Genomic DNA, 24937 nt, shown 5'->3' on the forward strand with positions numbered 1-24937 from the left:
TTTTCCATGACTTGTACCATGACAGGTTCCCTTGACCTGTACTTTGCCCATACACTATGGGCAATTTAACGTGACCAATCCATGTGACCTACACATCTTTGGACAGTGGGAGGATAGTGGAGCACCCAGAGCAACCCCATGCAGACACAAGGATGTGCAAACTCTACACGGATGGTCACCCAAGGCTGGAATCGAACAAGGGTCTCTGGAACTGTGAGGCAACAATGCTAACTGTTGAGCCCAAAAATTCGTGAAAGGAAAGCATTCTAACTTACAATATATTTTAATTTTTTGATGAGACTTTATATTACTGTTTGCAATCATCCCTTGTTCAGTGGTCAAAAATGTGTGGCTCTATAAGAATGTTCTATAAATGACCTGGATGAGGGCGTAGAAGGATGGGTTAGTAAATTTGCAGACGACACTAAGGTCGGTGGAGTTGTGGATAGTGACGAAGGATGCTGTAGGTTGCAGAGAGACATAGATAAGCTGCAGAGCTGGGCTGAGAGGTGGCAAATGGAGTTGAATGCAGACAAGTGTGAGGTGATGCACTTTGGTAGGAGTAACCGGAAGGCAAACTACTGGGCTAATGGTAAGATGAGCAGAGAGATCTTGATGTCCATGTACACAGATCCTTGAAAGTTGTCACCCAGGTTGACAGGGCTGTTAAGAAGGCATACAGTGTTCTAGCTTTTATTAATAGAGGGATCGGGTTCTGGAACCAAGAGGTTATCCTGCAGCTGTACAAAACTCTGGTGTGGCCGCACTTGGAGTACTGCGTACAGTTCTGGTCACCACATTATAAGAAGGATGTGGAAGCTTTGGAAAGGGTGCAAAGGAGATTTACTAGGATGTTGCCTGGTATGGAGGGAAGGTCTTACGAGGAAAGGCTGAGGGATTTGAGGCTGTTTTCATTAGAGAGAAGAAGATTGAGAGGTGACTTAATTGAAACATATAAAATAATTAGAGGGTTAGATAGGGTGGATAGGGAGAGCCTTTTTCCTTGGATGGTGACGGCGAGCACGAGGGGGCATAGCTTTAAATTGAGGGGTGAAAGATATAGACAGATGTCAGAGGTAGTTTCTTTACTCAGAGAGTAGTAAGGGAATGGAACGCTTTGCCTGCAACGGTAGTAGATTCGCCAACTTTAGGTACATTTAAGTCGTCATTGGATAAGCATATGGATGTAGATGGAATAGTGTAGGTTAGATGGGCTTCAGATCGGTATGACAGGTCGGCACAACATCGAGGGCTGAAGGGCCTGTACTGTGCTGTAATGTTCTATGTTCTAAAACACAGTTGTGGCCCAGTGGGTAGCACCCTTGCCTGAGTCACAACGTTCTTGGTTCGAGTTCACCCCCAAGTCTTGAGCTGAAAATTTAAGGTTGACACACCAATACAGTACTGAGGGAGCTCAGCACTATTGGAGGTGCAGGATTTCAAACTAAAATTAAATAGACATGCCATGTGTCTGCTTGACAGAATGTTAAAAGGCAGTATTTCAAAGAGGAGCAGGGATGTAATCTCTTGCGTCCTGCCCATTTGATCTTTCAATTGGCAACACCACAACTGGTCACCTGATCAACAGTACTTCGCTACATGTAGAACCTCACTGTTTTCAAAGAAAGAAGCCAGTTTCAACTCAACTATATGGGGTAAGAAATGAATCCAATCTATCACTATTGTCCTACATAGAATGGCACAATTCCAACAATGGATAAGTCATCAGTCGATAGCATCCGGGTCCCTTGAAATGCAATATAAATGGGAGAAATAAATTAGATTAGATTACATACAGTGTGGAAACAGGCCCTTTGGCCCAACAAGTCCACACCAGCCCTTGAAGAATCCCACCCAGACCCATCCCCCTATATCCCACACACCCCTGAACACTACGGGCAATTTAGCATGGCCAATCCACCTAGCCTGCACATCTTTGGACTGTGGGAGGAAACCCACGCAGACACGGGGAGAACGTGCAAATTCCACACAGACAGTCGTCCAAGGCTGGAATCGAACCTGGGTCCCTGGCGCTGTGAGACTGCAGTGCTAACCACTGAGCCACCATGTTGCCCAAATGTTTCATAATTATAGAAGGTTTTTTCTATAAAATCCTTCTCCATATTTTTGCTGCATCTGCTCTCATTTCCAGGCTAACTGAACAATTTTGTGTTATAAACTGTGCTGTACTGTTGTATGTTCTATATGTTCTATAACTGGCTCATCAGTGAGTGAGTGTAGCAAGATATATTCAACTTACCAAATTATTTCATTTCAAATGACAAATCAGCTTATACTCTAAAATTCCATATTACTTCATTATACTAGTTATTACCGACCATCTCCTTTATATCCATGGCCTTCAATAATGCGACCATTGTACATTTCTCTTGGCCTACCCTTATAGATAACTTATCTGGCAGAAATTGTTAAAAAAGAAATTCAGCAATTTCTCCACCATCTATTCTTCCTCTTTTTTTCAAAGCAGGAAAATGTTTGAGATAGAGTAATTCCACAACCATTTTCCTCCAGTTTTAATCCAACAATTTCCTTCGTTCTGTTACTGGAAGCAACTGACGGCAGGAAATCTGCTGAATCATGTGATTGACAGCATTCCACTGCCAACCTTAAAAAGACATGGAGAAGGAGCAAAAGCAAGCCAGAGAGAAAGCAGAAAGAAGCCGCGATGGGGAAAAAAAAATGATACAGGGATTGAAATTCTGAAATAGGAGGGAGAGAAACTGGAGTAAAAGAGAACTCAAACAATGGCTGAGTAAGAAACATTAGAGAATATTTCCCCCACACCACCAAAACCTGAACCCTATCCTTTACAAAGGGATAACCTCTTTCTTTTGCTTCATTTTTGACACTGGAGACTGGCTTTCAAGGTCTGAGGACTTTTTCCAGAGACACTACATGCTTAACAGAGATCCACAAGTAGGTTTCAAGGTAATTGACTATTTAACCCCTTCTTGCACTGTGGAAATCACTTTGTTCTCACTTGCCTGCTTCCAACAGCAACACAACTGCAATTCTTTATGCAAGTAACTACAGCACAGTTCTGCAATCTGGAATGATTATTAGTATGTTGGGCTAACCCAGAGTCACCTACCAGCCAAAACAGTTTAGTGCTGTTCTTCTCAATAAGCTTAATAACAAACTAATTAATGGTATTAATATTTGTAACAGGTTTGCAAATGATGTTAAAAACACGATGTTATATTGTACATTTTTGACTAGTATTACTGTATCATTACACTGCATTACAGAAGAACAACTTCTCCAGAGCATTTTTAAATAACCAATCATATTTCATTCCGACACCAATCACTTTTTTGCAGCCCCTAACGTTGTAGTTATATTTTCTTTAAGTAAAAAATGAAGTTTTATTTCCATTTTGAGCAGCAGTGGGATCCAGGTTGAGTACCTAAGCACACTTGCTCTCATGCTAGATCCTGCCAAGAAAAAATAAATCAAACGTCTTGTCTGTACAATATGCAAGTGCAGCTTTACCATATACTTTCATGACTCAAGAACTAATTAGCTGAAACACAGCAATTACGATGGTAAAGCAATTTCCTTACCATCTTGGTAAACTACACTTTGAAACTATTTTCACACATTACACAATAAAAGTGATTATTCTAAATAGATGCATATGTCCAATCCTGTTAGGCGCACTCAATTTCCATTGATTGGTCAACACTTAATTCAAGGCACATTAAATCAAGTTATTACTAATATAAAGACCATAGCTGTATAATACTAGTCAGCAAAGTGTTGTACATAAAATTTCAACCTGATCCCAATAATACATGTTATTAATTGACTCAATTTGGAATTCTGCCATTAATTAGAGCTTCCATCAACCAAGTCAACCTCACCGACTCTGAGGATTTCAAACTTTAAACATCAGTGATGGTCAACTCAAACATTTTCCTGTGCATAATGTCATTTTGCACATTTTAAAAACTAAGACTTTTCTTTAAAAAGATTAATTTCTAACCTTCACTGGGTCATGTAATCTATACAGTTTAACCATGCTTACCCTCATGGACTATACCTAATGTCATGAAAAAAAAGATGAGAGGATATGCTAGCTTTAATGAATTAAGTTGCATCATTACTCACTCTTCACTCAGAAATATAACTGTATTAATTCTGCTGTTACAGCTTTCTTTATTAAAGCTTCGGCTCAGTGTGTGGACTGCACCTGAAGAGCAACATTCATTACAACAAACTAATTAAGAAACAATAATGGCACCTTCAACTGAGCCAACTGATCTTTGAAGTTTCAAAGTATTAAACTGCAATTGATTAATTCAGCAGTCAATAAGTATCATTACTGAATCATTTTGAGGGGACGATTAATTTAGATTCTGTTAAACAACACAGACGCAACCAAACAGTAACAAATGAAGAGTCCAGAAGAATTTCAGATAAAGCAAAAGGTTTAGAAACACAGGTATGGAAGTTTATCCTTATTGTTTAAAGACTTGCTTCACCTCATTAAAGGAAAATTAAACCTCTTGCCAACATGGAATCCTTAAAATTAACCCCACCCCCATTCAACACAAACAGTTTCAGTGATGTAATTCACTGTTATAATTTGTGCATCTCAAGCTGCTTCCATTAAAAACAAGAGAAGATTCAACTTGAAATCAACTCAAGAACTGCACTACACCTAAAATAGTTTAAGTTGGTAATATTTTCACCTCTGAGTCAAAAGTCTAACTCCTGTATTTGAGTACTAGACTGTCACTCTAGTGGCGTATTAAGGAAATGCCACACTGCTGAAGGTGGTCTATTTTGGATGAAACACTAAATCGAGGCTTTGTCTGCCTCTCAATTAGGCATCAAATATTCTTGGCACTATTTCAAAGAGCAGCAAGAGTCCTGAACAATATTTCATCAATCAACATCATAAAAAGATTTTGGTAAATTAGCTGTTATCTGTTACTGTTTGTAGTAGCTCTAGCACAATTTGGCTGTCATGTTTTCTAACAATGCAACAGTGAATACATTTCAAAAGTAAATAAATGCAAACTACTGCAGATGCTGGAGATCTGAAATAAAAACAGAGTTTTGGAGAAACTCAATGGGTTTGGCAAAATCTGTAGGGAGAGCACGACGGCGAGGGAGAGCACGAGGGCGGGGAACAAGAGCAAAAGAGAGCGAGCGAGAGTGTAAGAGAGATATGGGGGGAAACAAATGCTTGGGCGTGTGAAGTGGTGATGCCACAGCTGCAAGGCATCTATCTATATGGATAGGTTTTAGGCTCGGAAAGATGACAGAACAGCTGGGACCTGAAATTTAAGATTCAAGGAATCAGCAAAGTGGGTTTTGCTGATGGAAAGCAGTTCAAATAAGATGACTGAAGAAACTTTTATAAACGCCACTAAAAGACTCCCTGCTGTGGCCAGGAGAAAATGGGTTGCAATGCACTGGGAGTAACTTGGACTTGAACTTCAACTTCCAAATTCCATATATGCTAAGAATGTGGCAATAAGGGGTTTTCAGTTGTGTTAACTGGTGGGTGGGCAACACTTCTTTTCTGCAATTTAACGTATTAGCTTCTAAGTAATGTTTAGTCAGTCAATATTAATTATGGTGATTCTGTTACGGTGAAAGTCTTTAATCATAGAATGCTGTTATAAAATTCTTTTGGTCATTCACTAGGAAGTTCAATTTTTTAAAAATTATCAGTATCTACAAGGATTGTAAGGATCACAAGATGATGGGTGCACAAAATTCAAAAATGTAAAACTGCTGTGGTTGGGGTACTTTTCTGAGCTTGAAGCCGAGACTACGACAAATTTGAGGATACATTCATGCACTCATGTCTTTGGATTGGAGAATACTGCAACTAGGTATCACAAAAGGAAAATGCTCTTTCCAACATTTTTGTCCTTTGTTTTACTGTGTTGAAGAATTCTTATCAGGAATAATTGCATTTAAATTATGAATCAGCAATTAGGAAAACAAGAATTGTTGGTCCACTCTATAATCATGTGTTTTCGTTCAGTGCCTCAGCAGCTTTGTTTGAAGTGTTAAGAGGCATTTGTTTCAACAAATTCTTTTCAGTCAAAATTGACCTTGTTTTTTTCCTTAGTACAACAGCTGTACTTTATTTAAGGAAAGAATATTCCAGGTGGGCACTCAGATAGTGCCAATTCAAAATCTTTAAAAGAACATATATGTATTTAGCCAAATCAGGAACCACAAAATTCAGTGTCTGGAATAAGAATACTATTACTAATATATAGCAAAAACTGTAACACATAAATCTTTAATGACTGTAGATACAGTATATTCCCAAAATGAACCTTTTTCATTTTTAGAAACCACTATTTGCAGGAAGTAAATCACCTTGAAAAATTTACGTTTGCAAATTTAGAATGGAGAATTCAGCCCCAGAATTAAATAATAGCAATTCTGTATTGGCACCAGGATCAGGCACTTTTGACATCCTGCAACACTGGCCCAGATATTCTGTTCAGGGTTGGAAACTCCATTTAGCTTAAATATTGTCCACACCTTTAGATGGCCTCTGAGCTTGAGATTCCTGCTCAGGTGCCTCCAATTATGAACCTATCCAGGAATCTAGCAGTAAAGATTATCTGTGTAGAATCTCATGCCCATTTTTGCAACCCTTCGTGCCATATTCTGTAGGTTAAAAAACGAGGAGACACACTAACAACTCAAGGGAATGGGCAAGTGTTTGGAATCTGGCAGGAAGGAGAGGCAATGGTGTTGGACTAGGCAAGAAGTGTTGGTCTGACAGGCTATGTGGGAGTCATCTAGAGAAAGGCGAGAATGTTCAATGGAGTCAGGAATCCAGTTTAATATTCACCCAATATGTAGAGTAGGCTTTTGATCCTCTAACCCTTCCTGAGGTACTGTGTAGCTCAAATGAGATGGAAACCTCTGCATTCTCAAACTTTAAGGGACTTATTTGAAGTGTTCCAGATGCCTATCAGAATCTCCAGTTTCCCAGACAATTCCCACCATTGGGGATTCTGCATGGTTCTAAAGTTAACTCTTGCCTATACAGCTCCAACAAGCATCTCAACATTGGAATATCTGGGTCACCACATTTCACCAGAGTTTACACGCTGTGAGAGGGGAGCTCATTTGCATTGAGTAAGGAGGCAGGTGAATATTCTGTTGTGGCTTCTGCCCTATAAAAGAGTACTAATCCAGGAAGTAACTTTTTAAAAAAACCTCCTTAGGAATTGTAGGCCCCTTGTCAGGCCTAATGTCACTAGTTCTAGTTCTCTTTCAGTGCAACATCACTAACACATAGGCTCCGACTGCTGATCAGTAACAGAAACACTTGGCATCCACCAAAAGCCTGAACTTTGCTTTGTAAACGGTGATCAAATATTCCAACCTTCACAAGGTAAACGTAAACTCTCAAGCACAGTGGATATCTGACACAATGTATTCTAGGTGGGGGATTTCAATGTCCACCATTAAGAGTAGCTTGGCAGCAGTATGACAGATCGAGCTGATCAGGTCCTAAAGGACATACCTGCTAGACTGGGTTTGTGGCAGCTGGTGAGAGAACCTACAAGAAGGAGAAACTTACTTGACTTCATCCTTACTAATCTGCCACCTGCAGTTGCTCCTTTCCGTGACTGTATCACTAAGAGTGACCATCACACAGTCATTGTGGAGACAAAGTCCCGCCTTCACATTGAGAATAACTTCAATCATGTTTTGTGGAACCATCGCCATGCTAAATGGGCCAGACTTCGCTCAGATCTAGCAACTCAAGACTGGGCATCCATGAGGTGCTGCAGGCCTTCAACAGCAGCAGAATTATACTCCAGCACAATCTGTATCCTCATGGCCTGGCACGTCTCCCACTCAACCATTCCTATCAAACCAAGGGATCGATCCTGGTTCAACGAAGAGTGCAGGAGGGCATGCCAGGAGCAACACCAGGCATACCTGAAGATGAGGTGTCAACCTAGTTAAACCACCAAACAGCGAAAGCAGCAAGTGGCAGAGTTAAGCGATCCCACAACCAACAGATCTAAGCTCTGCAGTCCAGCCACATCCAGTCGTGAATGATGGCGGGCAATTAAACAACTTACTGGAGGAGGCTCCACAAATATCCCCATCCTCAATGATAGAAAAGCCCGACACATCAGTGCAAAAGACAAGGCTGAAGCATTCGTAGAAATCTCCAGTCAGAAGTGCCAAGTGAATGCTCCATCTCAGCTTCCTCCAGTGGTCCCCAGCATCACAGATACCAGTCTTCAGCCGACTCGATACATTCCACATGATATTAAGAAACAGTTGGAAACACTGCATACTGCAAATGCTACAGGCCCTGACAACATTTTGCAATAGTACCGAAGACTTTTGCTGCAGAACTTGCTGCTCTCCTAGCCAAGCTGTTCCAGTACAGTTACAACACTGGCATCTACCTGACAATGTGGAAAATTGCCCAAGTATGACAAATCCAACCTGGCCAATTACTGCCAAAACCGTCTACTCTCAATCATCAAAAAAGTGACAGAAGATGTCATCAACAGTGCTATCAAGCAGCACCTGCTCAGTGACACTCAGTTTGGGTTCCGTCAGGGCCACTCAGCTCCTGATCTCATTACAGCCTTGGTTCAAACATGGACAAAAGAGCTGAAATCCAGAGGTGAGGTGCGATGAGAGTGACAATCCTTGATATCAAGGCTACTTTTGATCAAGTGTGGCAACAAGGAGCCCGAGCAAAACTGGAATCAATGGGAATCCGGTGCAAACTCTCAGGTGGTTGAAGTCACATCTGACACATAGGAAGATGGACGTGGTTGTGGGAGATCAATCATCTCAGCTCCAGGATATCTCTGCAGGAGTTCCTCAGCGTAGTGTCTTAGGCCTAACCATCTTCAGCTGCTTCATCAATGACCTTCCCTCCATCATAAGATCAGAAGTGGGGATGTTCACCAGTAACAGCACAATGTTCAGCACCATTCATGACTCCTCAGGTACTGAAGTAGTCCATGTTCAAATGCAACAAGATCTGGACAATATCCAGGCTTGGGCCAATAAGTGGCAAGTTACATTCGCGCCATACAGATGCCAGGCTATGACCATCACCAATAAGAGACAATCTAACCATCGCCCTTGACATTCAATGTTACCATCAATGAAGCCCCCATTATCAACGTCCTGGGGGTTATCATTAAGCAGAAACTCTACTTGACTCACCGCATAAACACAGTGGCTACAAGAGCACATCAGAGGCTAGGAATGCTGCAGTGAGTAACTCACCTCCTGACTCCCAAAATCCTGTCCATCATCTACAAGGCACAAGTCAGGAGTGTGATGGAATACTCTGCACTTGCCTGGATGAGTGCAGTCCCAACAATGCTCAAGAAACTTGACACCATCCAGGGCAAAGCAGCCTTCTTGATTGGTACAACATCCACAAGCATCCAGTCCCTCCACCAACACTCAGTAGCAGCAGTGTGTGCTATCTACAAGATGCATTGCAGAAATTCACCCAAGATTCTTAGACAGCACCTTACAAACCCATTACCACTTCCATCTAGAAGGACAAGGGCAGCAGACATATGGGAACGCCACCATCTTCAAGTTCTCCTCGAAGCCAACCACCACTCCTGACTTTGATCATAGAATCCTTACAGTGTGGAAACAGGCTCTTCAGCTCAACAAGTCCACACAAACCCTCACATCATCCCACCCAGACCCAAGCCCCTATAAACCCACCGAATCTACATATCTCTGGACACTATGGGCAATTTAGCATGGCCAATCCACCTAGCCTGCACATCTTTGGATTCTGGAAGGAAACCGGAGTGTCCAGAGGAAACCCACGTAGACACAGGGAGAATGTGCAAACTCCACACAGACAGTTGCCCGAGGCTGGAATCGGACTCAGGTCCACGGTGCTGTGAGGCTTCAGTGCTAACCACTGTGGCACCATGCCACCCCTGACTTGGAAATATATTGCCGTTCCTTCACTGTTGCTGGTTCAAAATCCTGGAATTTCCTCCCTGATAGCATTATAGGTCAACCCACAGCAGGAGGACCGCAGTGGTTCAAGAAGGCATTTCACCTCAACTACCTCAATGGCAACTAGGGATAAGACCATAAGACATAGGAGTGGAAGTAAGGCCATTCAGCCCATCAAGTCCACTCTGCCATTTAAATCATGGCTGATGGGCATTTCAACTCCACTTCCCTGCACTCTCCCCATAGCCCTTGATTCCTTGTGACATCAAGAATTTGTCGATCTCTGCCTTGAAGGCATCTAACATCCCGGCCTCCGCTGCACTCCTTGGCAATTAATTCCACAAGCCCACCACTCTCTAGCTGAAGAAATGTCATCTCATTTCCATTTTAAATTTACCCCCTCTAATTTTAAGGCTGTGCCCACGGCTCCTACTCTCCCCGCCTAACGGAAACAACTTCCCAGTGTCCACCCCTTCTAAGTCATACATCACCTTGTAATCTTCTATTCGATCTCCCCTCAACCTTCTAAACTCTAATGAGTACAATCCCAGGATCCTTAGCTGATCATCATACGTTAAACCGACCATTCCAGGGATCAGCCATGTGAATCTCCGCTGGACACGCTCCAGGGCTAGTATGTCCTTCCTGAGGATGAGCAAGAAATGTTGGCTGGCCAGCCAGCAACATCCCACAAATAAATAGAAAAAATAACTAGGTGTACTGTATTGCTGCAGGAGCCTCACTGACCTCCCATAGAAAGTTTTGATGGGAGATCAGTAAAATCACTTTGAAATTGTTTTTGAAAGCTGAACCCCCTGCATTCAAAAATGATATATGCTGAAACTGCCACATCTCATGAACAAATAATTTAAAGATGAATTAATTTACCTTGTTGGGGCAGAAATCACGCAATTTTCCAAAAATGCTGTTACAAGATCAACTGTTTCTCTCCAACAAGAGGGAAATACTAAATACATCAAACATGCAACAAACCATATCTCATAAGTTGTCAAGTGGCACTGGACAAGATTATTTGAGAATATAAAGGATGGCAAATCTAAATACTAAACTTTTTCCATTATTCCAAAGCCTCAATGTACAGTAAACCACTGTGCTTATAAAATTTAAACAACTAGTGACCAAGAACGTGGTTCCCACAGTTAGAAAAATCTCTACTTGCTCAGTTTTACTGAAGGCTATACATGTCTTTCTTGGTCTCAATGAAGCATGATAATATTTTATGTATTTAATAGTTGCGCAAACCTAAGTGGAAGAGGTCAGGAATGATGTTTGACAGTGCAGCGAAAGAGAAATAGTACAGCAAATAAGTTTCCATGACTTCCTGAAATGTACTCTTTACTATGTGGAAGGACAAGCAGACTAACACAATGTGAAAGCCTTTACTTTACATCTGATTCAACTAATTCAAATACTCTGCACAAATCAGGTTCACACTGGCGTAACGTTTTATTTTTGAAGTTTAATATTGCTACTATCCAAATATCATTTAATTGTCTTAAATCAAAATGTTAAGACAAATGAAGATTCATAAAGCAAGTCCTATATGACATACTAAAAAGGTATTTTGAATGTATATTGATCCAATGTACCATTTGCAAAGTAGATGAACACTTACCATTTTAATGCCAGTTGAGAATGTGACAGATCTGACTTGCCGCTGTGCTTCTAACTGTGTTTCCAGTTGTGCTGCCCGGTCTTTATGCTGAGCCAAAAGCATGCTTGCAGGCAACTGGGAGCTTTCCTACCAGACACATTAATGACAGATTACAGCTTTAAGCAGTGAGAAAGAATCCCCTTGTTCCCCAAATTGAGGTACAAGGGCATAAGGAAGGATTCCTAACATACCATACTTAGTAACTAACTCAAGTTACTAATCTGACTAATTAGAATTAACAACATTTTTGTTCTTCAGACATTCAGTTTAATATTCCACAAAACTGAATTTGGATTTCCACTGACTCCTTTTTGAAATGTTTACTCTTCTTTTCTGTCTGACAGTCATCTGAAATTTAAACAGTTACTTACTTGTGTGCCTGCTAATCTAAACAGTAACTATTTCACTTGAGTCATGAGTTTAAAAATTATGTTATTACTCAAAAAATGACTATCCTCAGAATAATCTCTTATCCTTCGTTTTAAAGGCATAATAGCTCCTTCTAACATGTTCATTAAAAAGAAAAATACATACATGGAGGAGGTAAGAGGAGAAAAAGTCATATACCCAGTTCTACATTGCATTGGTGCTGCTTCTTGCAATATAGTTTCAGAAGAAAAAGTAGAAAACAAAAAAAAGCATGTGTGGATGCTGCATGACAACAATATTATCACTGCTCAGTTTAGTTTGTTATATGTTCATGTGCATAATAACTTACCTAAATCAGTTATCCATAAATAGTTTTCTACACCTTCTGCTGTTCATTCTCTCTATTTTAGTGTCAGCAGTATAATGTTTGATTCTTGGAACAAAATCACTTAGGTGGGTGCGACACGAAATGGGATACACACAATGTATCTTTTGGTCTGATATTAACTGCTCATGAGTATACAAATAAATCTTTCTTTAAAATCTAGTCTTATGTTCTACTCTGGATTACTGCAGCTTTAGCTTTAATTAGAAGTTTTCCACTAAATAGAGAGCCTAGTCAAAAACTTTGAAAGCTTCGAAAACTGGAACTTGCAGAGCTACTTTACAGCTTATGTTTAACACCTGCAGAAGTAGTCGAGGAATTTCATTAGCCAGCAGGACTCCCATTCAAATCAACACATGATGTGATGTAAGCTGTGTGATTTTATATACATATGAAATAATATACTTAAAATATTATCATTTATATTAGAACTTGGACTTTGAGCCAGTGGCATGACAGTTTTGGTCTGTGTACATGAGTGAGTTTAACGAAAACTTGTCACTATTTCTGGAACCACAAATTGTTTTTAAGCCAGTAGGAGAGAGATAGTCCCTGGGTTAATGATGAAAACTGTTTGCACTGGGAGAGTTTTACAAGTAGCTTTCAGTCAGAAGGAAAGGGGGTTGTTTTCCTTTTGTTTAGGGCAAACACCCATAGCTTAGAAACATTTGGCTTCAGTTTGTAGACAAGCTACTTGAAATTGCACGTGTGAAACAGTTCTCCTGGAGCAAAGAGTTACTTCAAAAAAGTTAGAAACAGATTGCAAAAACAGAAGTTGCTGGAAAAGCTCAGCAAGTCTGGCAACATCTGTGAAGAGAAACCAGAGTTAACGTTTTGGTTCCGGTGACCCTTCCTCAGTTCTGACAATCTAATGTTGGACATCATGGAGGAGGTAATTCATAGAATTCATAGAAGCCCTACAGCGCGGAAACAGGCCTTTTGGCCCAACAAGTCCACGCTGGTCTTCACAGCACCCACCCAAACCCACCCCCCTCTAATCCACCTGAGAAGAAAAGATCTTATATCCAGTTCTACATTGAATTGGTGCTACGTCTTACAATATATACAGATGCTGCCAAACCTGCTGAGCGTTTCCAACAATTTCTGTTTTTGTTTCTGATTTTACTGCATCCAGAGTTCTTTCCATGTTATTAGAAACAAGTTACCACAGTGTGTGAGTTTTAGTTTGAAAGCTCCAGAGCAAAAGTGTTTGGTTTATTTGATTATTTGAAGCTAAGAAAATCTGAACTCAGTTGTATAAATACAAGGAAGAGGCTGTCAAATTCTCACCACCTGGAATCGAAAACAATTAAGTCAAATCTATAGATGTGATGGAGAAGGGAATTATCTCTCTATCTGTCTCTCACTCTCTCTCTCTCTCTCTCTCTCTCCCTCCCTCTCGTACATGTAAAAGTCTGCTATCGGAGTTGACGGAATTTGTAATTTTTTGTTTGTTTTGAAATATTTCAAATTTCGTTATATGTAAATAACTTGGTTTATTCTATTTCTCATTTTTTTGGAATAAATTTCTCTTGTATTGTTAAAACCAGATCTGCAAAATTGCATGTTTGCGTTTTAGTGAAAGACCACCTCCTTAAATAGAAAGATACATAATCAATCAAGCCGGATTTCAGTCTTGGGACTGGATTGTCTAGTAATAATTTCAAGAGAGATCATGACAGAATATATGAAATAGGAGCAGGAGTACACCATTCAGCCCTTTAGCCTGCTCCACCTTCAATAAGAATATGGACATGCTGTATTTCAAATTCCACATCTATCCCCGTAACCCTCGATTCCACTACCTAACAAGAATCTATCCATCTCTGCCTTAAAAATATTCAGTGACCCTGTTTCCAATGCCTTCCAAGACTGAGTATTACAAAACCATACAGCCCTCAGAAAACATGGCTTCTCATCTCGGTCCTAAAAAGGCAACATCTAATTCTCAAATGGTGCCCTTCCAACATTATCTCAATTACTACTGCAAACCACAGGTGGAACACTGTGAACAGTTTCAGGCCCCTTATCCAAGAAAAAGATACACTGGCATTCGACAATCTGGAGAAATTTAATTAGGCTGATATCAGATACGGAGTAAATTGATCCTGTACTTACTGGAATACAGAACAAGAGGCAATCTTACTGAAACAAATAAAGATTCTTAGAGGACTTTACAGAGTAGCTATGGACAGGTTGTTTCTCTTGTGGGAGAGTCTCATACCAGGGTTCATAATCTCAGAATAAGGGGTCACATAGTGAAGGCTGAGATCAAGAACAATTTCCTCTTTCAGATGATAGTGAATCTATGGAATTTCTTTACCACTGAGGGTCGTGAGGCTGGGTCACTAAATATACTCAAGGCTGAGACAGACAGATTCTTAAGTCAGCAAAGGATCAATGATTATGGGGAAAAGGTAAGTAAGTGGAGTTCAAGATTGTCAGATCAGCCATCGTCTCACTGAATGGCAGAAATTCAAGGGGCTGAACGGCCTACCTCTGTTCCTACGTCTTACGGTCTTAATAATCATCTGGCTAATGTTAAACATCTACCTTTTATGATGGATGTCGGAACTTTACATGCACTAATGAACAGTTAGCTGCCAGAGTCAGATTTGGTGCTTTCTTTAAATATAAGAACTGTATTAAAACTCACCAGCAAATAGCTATTTTTATTTCAGGATCAGGATTCACTAATTATCTCTGATATTCTTCAGCAACCTCAAATATATATATGTATTCAAAGATGTGTGGCATCTGACATATGTCATATAGTTTCAGATCTATACCTACCAGGTCATCAATCAGGGCCTTTTTATTTTTCTTTTTTGCCAACTGTTGCATTTGTTCTTCCTTCAGAAGAAGCATTCGTCTTTGATCACTCTCCTGCCGTTCAAATTCTAAAGCTTCTTCCAAGTCTTCCTGCTCCCGGCTCTAAAATGGAAAGCAAGAATGTTTACTGACACATATAGATTTCACTTCACAAAAACCTATCTGATGAATAATTAAAATATAATAAATTAACTAAATTCCTAAATAAAAAACCAAAGAACTGCGGATGCTGTAAATCAGGAACAAAAACAAAGCTGCTGGAAAAACTCAGGACTGGCAGCACCTGTGAAGGAAAAAACAGAGTTATCGTTTCGGGTCCGGTTCTGAGGAAGGGTATCGGACTCGAAACATTAACTGTTTTCTCCTTCACAGATGCTGCCAGACTTGCTGAGCTTTTCCAGCAACTTTATTTTTATACCTAAATCCCAGTTGGAGCAATCTAATATTTCCAACAGTACCGCGCTGTGACTTCAATAATGACTTCAAGCATATGGTCATGTCTTAGAATACCAACTTTAACGAGTATTTGCATTCAGCTAAGCTCAGAGGGAAAGTTTCAATAAACGTCAACAAGAAAGGTGCATGAAGCAATAACAAGGAGCCAATGTCCTGACAAAACATGGGCTAGCAGGGACAACAGATACGCTTGGGATTATGCTTCTTTTCGATTAGCCACTGCTCTGATTTTCTTTTAACTACTGTGATAATTCTACAAGGAAACACAGTATAATAACAGAAGGCAATTGGAGTAACCAATAAAGAGGCCCAATACAAATCATTTCTAGCTAGTTTCAGCCCCATCCAAAACAATGAAATCACTTGAAAAAGTAATCAATATTATTCTGTGTGACTATGTTCATTGTGTATCCTCTATCTCTGTGGCCTTCCAGTGCTGAGACTTTAAGTCCATCTTCTAGTCCCAATTATTCAACAGACTCTATGGGGATCTGAAGTTCTATATTATTAACACTAAGCAGCTCAAAAAAATGTTGCCTGTACTCTAGCCCTCACAAAATCCACTTTCAAATTCCATTCAACGCTGATGTTTTAATTAATGATTACACATGGCTAAGAGGTCACATTGCTATCAACAAATTAGTTTTAAAATCCTTGTCCTCATAATGTTTCAAGATTTGCAAAGTTTTCTGAATTAGATTGCTGCTTCTTTCTCTCAACTCTGATTTACTCGAAAGGCTTTGGCCATCTTGCCTGCAAATAGTGTATCTCTCTCTTTCTCATGCTTTATCATCCTCTATTCTTCCTCACTTTCAAAAGCTTACATTTATTTTCCAGTGGACTATCAATTCCTACCCTTAACCAGTGCCTACACGAATCTCAGACCTTATCTCTTAAAAGGGGCTAGATACATGTAGGTTTTATTTTTCAAAGTAGTTTTTGACATTAGGTTATTTTATTGAAAACTATAGAATCATATGTAAAAGATTTTATTTCACATAAATACCAGTGCTATATAGCAACATCCTAAGTACCTCAAGGAATATTACAGAAGATTAAAAATACATGAATGATTGGTTACAGCAAATGACCGATGACACAGTTGCAACAACGTTTTTTTTAGGAGACATTTAAAATAAGAAAGGAGCTACCAATGCAAAAAAAAACATGTACATGCACAGTGGCTGAACATTTCACCATGAATTGTGGAGCAAAAAGGGGGAAAAAGTGATAGCATATGGCAGGGAAGAAGCTTTTCTTGAACCTGCTAGTGCGTGTGTTCAAGTTTCTGTATCTTCTGACTGACAGTAGTTGTTGTAGGTCATTACTGGGGTGGGACGGGTCTTTAATGATGTTGGCAACCTCTGCAGCACCAGATCCACTTTTGTTTATCATTTATTTAAACAATTTTAGGAGACATGGTTGTGATGGTATTATGGACAGTGAAGATTATCTAAGATTACAAAGAAATCTTGATCAATTGGGTCAATGGGCTGAGGAACGGCAGATGGGAATTTAATTTGAATAAATGTGAGGTATTGCATTTTGATAAAACAAACAAGAGCAGTGACTTTTACAGTTAATGTTAGGGCCCTGGGTAATGTTGTAGAACAGCGAGACCTGAGGTTTACAAGTTCATAATTCTTTGAAATTTGTGTCACGTGTGGACACGGCGGTTAAGAAGATGCTTAGCTTGCCTTCGTTGCTCAGACCTTTTGGGATGTTGTGTTGACATTTGTGAGGCCTCTACTGCGTACAGTTCTAGTTACTCTGCTATAAGAAAGACATTATTAAATTGGAAAGCATTCAAAGAAGATTTACTAAGATGCTGCTGGGAATGGAAGGTTTGAATTATAAAGATAGGCTAAATACACCAAGACTTTTTTCACTAGGTCATAGGGGGTTGAAAGATGACATTCTAGAGTTTATAAAATCATGGGGGTCATATGAATAGCAAGGATCTTTTCCTGAGGGTAGGGGAGTTCAAAACTCGGGGACATATGTTTAAAGTGAGAGGAGAAAGATTTAACAAGGAGACATGAGGGGCAACTTTGTTTCACAGAAAGGGTGGTTTGTATGTAGCGTAAACTATCAGAGGAAGTGGTGGATGCAGGTACAGTTATAACATTTAAAAAAGCATTTGGAAACGTAAACGAATATAGAAGGTTTGTAGGGATATTGGCCAAACACAGGACTACTATCATTTGGGAACATGGTTGGTGTTGATTAGTTGGACCAAAGGGCATGTTTCCATGCTGTACGTGTCTAATTTCTGATGTATTGATCTTCATGCAAGAGTCCAATTCTCCCCCAGCATCCATGCTTGGTATACATTCAACGAGAGTAACTGAATAGTGATTTACATGCAAGATTGTAGTTTTTTTCCTCCATTACTTCAACATACAAGATTGGTTAACTCTGATAGATCACCAGAGAGCAAACATATAGCATTACTGAACTGAATAACTCAGTAACACACTAGGTACTGAGTTTAGACCGGATGCAAAAAAAGCTCGTCAATAACTATTCTAAAATATTGAAGTAATTTGACATTTTTAATTGAAGTACAGTAATTACACATGATGACCAACCTCCAATTGTTTAATGGTTTCTGCCCACTCATGATAGTTTAGATATTTTAATATAATATTATTACAAGAAATTAGAAAATTTTTATCTTTCATTAAGAAAGCATACCGTATGCTTAAATTTTACGGTGATTAAATAACGTTCATTTGTGCATAACTATTAACTTGAGAAAATATGTCGTATAAAAGTAAAATAAAAATAAATGCAGAAATAATTCACAGCTGAATAATTATTGTGAGATATTAGGATTTTAAAAGTAATCTGCAATTTAGGTTAGATTTCTGCCAGTATTTTAAAATATTCAACACTTTATATAGTGCCTTTGATGTATTTACAAAACATCCCAAGAGCTTCACAGGTGAATTACAAATTAGAATACGTCACCAAGCCACGTACGGAGATATTAATAAGATGACCAAATGTTCTGTCAAAGAAGTAGGTTTCAAGAAGTGTCTTAAAGGAGGAAAGCAAGGCAGAGACACAAAAGCAGGGAGAAGATTCCAAAACGTGAACTCAAGGCAACTTAAGACACAATGGTACAATTGTGACTGGGTAAGTGCAAGAGGTCAGAAGTAGAATAGTAGATATCTCAGCGGTATCAGAGGCAGGAAGAGATTACAGAATATGGGGGGAGAAAGCTATGAGAGCAAGGATGAGAATTTTTAAATCAAGATGTTGTTTGACCCATTTTGAATCTGTGAGCACAACAATTAAGAGGTAATGAGGTTTCCTTCATGTTAAGAAGGGTGCAAATTTTTGGATATCTTCAAATTTAGAGAGCACAGAATTTGGGAGACTAGCAACAGGGCACTAAAATAGTAAAAACAGCTCATCTTGCTCTTTTGTACTCAAGGATTTATGGAGGGAGCTTATAATCAAAAAAATTAGAGAATCCATTAACACAAATTCTGTTACTGTCGTATATTTAGGAAATCAGCCAGGCTTTTACTGTCTTGCCTCCTAAGCAACTGTCCACGTGAACGTGGAACAAATAGTTCTGAAACAAAAACAGAAAATGCTGAGAAAGTTCAGCTGGTCTGAGCATCAAAAATGTCAGTTTATATGCAGAAGGCCGGGTGACGGTCAGGACTAAGGAGAAAACGATACGTGGGGATAGAGCCCAAAGAGAGAGAAGAAGAGTTCAACAGACAAAAGAGTGTAAAACGATCTGGCTAGAAGAGTGAATAGCCATTAATGGGGACTGTTAGTGGCTGACAATGTGTTGTGTGTAACAGCCAACTGTGTGTAAACAAGGACCGATTTGTGAGGTTGGGATAAGGACTTGGGTGGGCTCAAGTTCTGAAGTTATTGAACTCAATATTGGATCAAGAGGGCTGCAAAGTCCCCTAGCTAAAAACGAAGTGTTGTTTTTCCAGCTTGCGCTGAACTTCACTGGAGCACTGCAGCAAGCCTGAAACATAAATGCTAGCCAGGGAGCATCGTGCTCTGGTGAAGTGACAGGCAACTGGAAGTTCAGGGTCTTTTTTTATGGATGTAAGTGTTCGGCGAAGCAGTCACCCAGTCAATGCTTTGGTTGCCCAATGGAGAGCAGACCCCATTGTGAGCAGCAAATGCAGAAGACTAGTTTGCGAGAAGTACAGGTAAAGGGCTGCTTCACCTGGAAGGTGTGTGTGGGCCCTTGAATACTGAGGAGGGAGCAAGTAAACGGACAGGGTCTTACACCTTCTGCGTTTGCAAGGGCAAGTGCTGTAAGGCTGTAGGGGGTGGTGTTGGGAGTGAAGGAAGAGTGAGCCAGGAAAAATCCATGCAGAAAGCTGACAAGGAAGGGGACTGGAATATAACATTAATAGCTACTCATTCTTCCAGCCAGATCGTTATCCATTCCTTTGTTTAACTGGTCTCCTCTCTCTTTGGGGTCTATCCCCACCAATCGCATACACATTAGCCACACTACCCACCACCCCTCTCCCCGCCCACCTTATCTACTGCACATAAACTATCATTTGCCTAGTTACAAACATAACAGGAAGTGCAGATGTTGGAGAATCCAAGATAACAAGGTGTAGAGCAGGATGAACACAGCAAGCCAAGCAGCATCTTAAGAGCAGGAAAGCTGATGTTTCGGGCCTAGGCTCTTCATCATCCTTTCTGAAGAAGGGTCTAGGCCCGAAACGTCAGCTTTCCTGCTCTTAAGATGCTGCTTGGCCTGCTGTGTTCATCCAGCTCTACACTTAGTTATTTGCCTAGCTGCCATCGGTTCTGAGGAAGGGGCACTCAACCTGAAACATTAACACTTATTTCTCTCCACTGATACTGCCAGACCTGTTGAGCTTTTCGAATAATTTCTGCCTTTGTTTCTGATTTACAGCATCCACAGCTTTTTTTTCAGTTTTAACACAAAGTTCCAAGTTGGGTTGAAAATAAATTATGTTAGCAAAGTTTACTAAAGAATAATTGTACATGGAGCTGCACCGACATAACGAAGAGTCAATAATGGAACAGCATAAGGAAGAGTGTTATGGTCATGGCTAAACAGATTGCATAAATACATACATCAATTTGTACTTGGAGAGAAAAGCAAATTTAGGAAATAGTGAAAATAAGAGACAATAGGTAAACTAAATGCAATTAACTTAGATAAACTGGAAATAGGAGCTGCTAAGTAGACAATTACAGGACAGTGTAAAGGAAGAAAATAAACTGTGAGATTACAAACTAAATAGCTTTAGGGTAGTCCAAAGAGAGACTGAGTATCGGCAAATAGCTCAGCAAGACAAACAACGTTATCTCAAAGGTTACAAGGAAAAGCTAGCTGAATTGAGTCTATTTGCCTAGCCAGCAACACCCACATGCTACAAAATAATTATTTTCGGAAAGGTGTAATTATTTTTCCACCAACATTCTGGTACATTGTTCAAAAGGTTTAAATCAATGTTGAGAATGTGGGCCCTAATAATTATGAAGTCTTGTGTAGCCAAAAAAAAATCAGAGATTGTCAATGTTACAAAAAGAAAAGGAAATTCTACAAAAGAACAGGAAATTCTACAAAAGAACAGGAAATTCTACAAAAGAACAGGAAATTCTACAAACAAGCACACACTTCATCAGCATTGGAAAAGAGGGACAAGCCAGGTATACAGTTATTTTTCTACCTTCCATTACATCTGGAAAATAAACAAACCTTTTTATAAACTTGACGTATCAGCATATATACTGCAAGTATGAATAGGGCATTCAGCCCCCCGGGTCTGCTCCACTATTCAATAAGATCTTGGCTGATTTGATTGTGGCCTCAGCTTTAATCTTGCCAACCTTGAATAATCTGACTCCCTCGTAAATAGCTCTTCCTTAAAATTATACAATAACTCTGCCTTGATCACTTTCCTGGGGGTGTGGGGAAAATTACGAAGATTTCCAACCCTCAGAAGATGTTTCTCATCTGTCTTAAGTGAAAGACCCCTTATTTCATACTTTCTAGTTCTAAACTCCAGCACTAGAGGAAATATCCTTTCAACATCTCCCTTATCAACTCTTCTCGGAATCTTTTACGTCCCAACAAGATGATTGCTATTCTTCCAAACTTTGTCTTGTCTGTGCAATCTTTCTTCATGAGATAAACCCGAATTCCAGGTATAATTAAGTGAACCTTCCTTGAATTACTTCTGACATATTTATGTCTTTTCTTAAATAAGGAAACTAAAACTGTAACAGCACCCCCCTATGTAATCTTGTCAATGTCCTGTACAACTGTCAGATGACATTACACATACATATTTCACATCCATTATAACAAACAATTTTGTTTGCCTTCCTAATCACAAAATGTACATGCACATAAACCAAGAAGCTCAGGTACCTGGACAACCAGATTCCTCTGTACCTTAGAGTTCTCAAATCTCTCCCTGAGAAAAGAAGGACTATGTTTCTAATCTTCCTGACAAAGTAGACAAGTTCCCTTCTTCTGACATTATACTTCATGTAAATTCTTCTCACACACTTAAACTATATCCTTATGCAGACATCTTACATCCTCCTCATTTGGGCCCTTCATCCAACTCATTGATGTAGGTTTCAAAACAGTTGAGCCCCAGCACTGGTAACCTTTGGCACTCTGATTGTTACATTTTGTCAATGTAAAATGACGCATATATGTCTACACTCAATCATGTTAACTAACCAGTCTTCTAGCCACATTATTACCATATCCTGTACATAACAAGCCTCAGTCTAAATAGCAGTCTTTGATGTGGCATCTTGTCAAACGTCTTCTTGAAATCTAAATAAAGCATATCCACGTGTGCCCTTTTAACCACAGTGCTTGTTACTCCCTCAAAACTGCTCCATTAAATTAGTTAACCATAAATTTCTCTTTCACAAAGCCAAGTTGACTCTGCCCAATTGCACTGAGTTACTCTAAGTGGCCTGCTACATTCTTAATAAAAGATTCCAGCATTTTCCCATATGTTAAGGTAACTGGCCTGTAGAATCCAGAGTTCTATTTCTACCCCTGTCCTCTCTTGAATAGAGGAGTTACAGTGTCTATTTTTTAATCTGATGGGATTTTTTCAGAATCTAGGGAATCTGTGAAAATTAAAACCAAAACAACTATTTGAGCAGGCACTTCTTTTAAGACTCAAGGCTAAGATACATCAGCACCTGAGAAATTGTCAGTTTCTGATTTCAAATAATTTTCTCAGTACATTTTCCGACTGATTTTTTAAAAATTTATTCATGGGATGCATGTGCTGACTGGGTCAGAATTCGTTGCCTATCCACAGTTGTCCTTGAAATGATAGCTGAACTGTTGCAGCGCATTCTGTTTAGGTAGGCCTGCACTGCCATTAGGGAGGGAGTTCTCAAACAGCATTAGTTGTTTAAAGTTTTACCCTCCCTTTTACTTCCTACTACATAATTCTTTCTGGGAGATTATTTGAATACAGCGAAGGTGGATGCAAAATATTAATTCAATTCATTGCCATTTCCTCTGTTCCCATTATTATTTCACCAGATTCCCCCTCCACAGTACCAACAGTCACTTTACTTTTCCTTACCTTTTTAAATAGCTGTAGAAACCTTTACCATCCATTTCTGTATTTCTAGCTAGCTTTTTATCATACTCTATTTCTCCCTCTTTATTAACCTTTTGGTCATTCTTTGCTCTTCATCTTCTGCCCAATCTTCTGGTTTGCCACTCATCTGTGCAGAACTATAATTTTTTTTCACTTCCTTAGTAGCCACAACGGCACAACTGCCTCTTAGAGACTTTCTTTTACCTCGATTGTAACTTCCCTGATTATTCTGAAATATCTCCTCGAATGCCTGCCACTGCATCTCTACTGACAAATCCTGTAAACTAATTTCCTAGTTTAGTTTTTACAGCTCTGCTTTTATGCACTCATAACTACCTTTATTTATGTTTAAAACACTAATGTTAGATCCACGCTTCAGTCTTAAATGGAATATGATATTCAATCACTTTATAATTACTACTATTGAGGGGTATCTTTACTATGAGGTTATTAATTAAACCTGTCATTTTTCCTTCATTTGGGGATGTCGCTTCACTGGCTGAGCCAGAATCTATTGCTCATCGCACATAAACACTACTGGATACTTAGCACGTTCTCTGCTTGGCTTTAGCATATGCTGCTCAGAGTGGAGGTGATGGATTAGTGGTATTATCGCTGACCTTTTAATACAAAGATGCAGGTTATGTTCTGGGGACCCAAGTGTGAATCTCCCCATGGCAGATGGTGGCATTTGAATTCAATGTAAATCTGAAATTAGAAGTCTAATGGTGACCATGAATTCATTGTTGATTGTTGGAAAAACCCATCTAATGTCCTTTAGGGAAGAAACCATAGTCTGGCCTGTATGTGATTCCAGACCCACAGCAATGTCGTTGACTCGTAACAGCCCTCAGAGCAATTAGGGATGGGCAGCAAATACCAGCCTACTCAGTGATGCCCTCATCTAATGGATGAATTTTAAAAAAAGAAACTGTCCTGAAAACACTCAATATACTCATCCTCCAGGCTACTTTGTCAATCATTCAATTCTTCTGTTAATTAAAATCATCCATGGCTATCACTGTACATTTCTCACTTTCCCCCAATATTTTTTCCTGTTTTCCCCCATCCTACTGTGTAACTACTGTTGGCAACCTAGAAACCAACCACAATGACAACTTCTAACCTTTACTATTACTCATCTCTGTCAAAACAGATTCTATGGTTTGATCTCCCAAGATCAAGTCATTTCTCTTAATTTGGCCATTGCCATGCATGGTTAAAAAAAACTTTCTCCACTTTTTCAAACTTCCTAGCCTTCCCAACTGTTTATAATATTTACACTCACCTCAATCATCTTTCGACTAATAAACAAAAGAGTTGGGTAAAATGGAAGTCGAGTCATAAACAGTGACTTGCATTATAAAAGGTAAATGGGACAATCTTGCAGGTAATGTTTGTTAGATATTACATCCAACATTCCTTTCTGAGATAACAAAGTGTACAGCTGGATGAACACAGCAGGCCAAGCAGCATCACACAAGCAGGAAAGCTGATGTTTTTGGCGGAGGCCCTTCTTCAGAAATGGGGGAGGGGAAGGGGGTTCTGAAATAAACAGGAAGAGAGGGGGAGGCGGATAGAAGATGGATAGTAGAGCAGATAGGTGGAGAGGAGAGA

The 24937-nt window shown here is 39.6% G+C and overlaps 1 protein-coding gene across 1 annotated transcript in view; it reads right to left on the bottom strand.

Moving 5' to 3' along the window:
- The window catches only part of mnat1 (MNAT1 component of CDK activating kinase), a 161505-nt gene that overhangs the window by 92335 nt on the left and 44233 nt on the right, over positions 1 to 24937 (bottom strand). Inside the window, exons 6-7 of the mRNA XM_048537992.2 lie at positions 15207 to 15347; positions 11621 to 11746 (exon numbers count right to left, since the gene is read on the bottom strand). Of these exons, the coding sequence (XP_048393949.1) occupies positions 11621 to 11746; positions 15207 to 15347 (267 nt within the window). The remainder of the gene's footprint in view (positions 1 to 11620; positions 11747 to 15206; positions 15348 to 24937) is intronic.

This window comes from Stegostoma tigrinum, chromosome 10 (assembly GCF_030684315.1).
Source record: "Stegostoma tigrinum isolate sSteTig4 chromosome 10, sSteTig4.hap1, whole genome shotgun sequence".
Taxonomy (NCBI): Eukaryota; Metazoa; Chordata; class Chondrichthyes; order Orectolobiformes; family Stegostomatidae; genus Stegostoma; species Stegostoma tigrinum.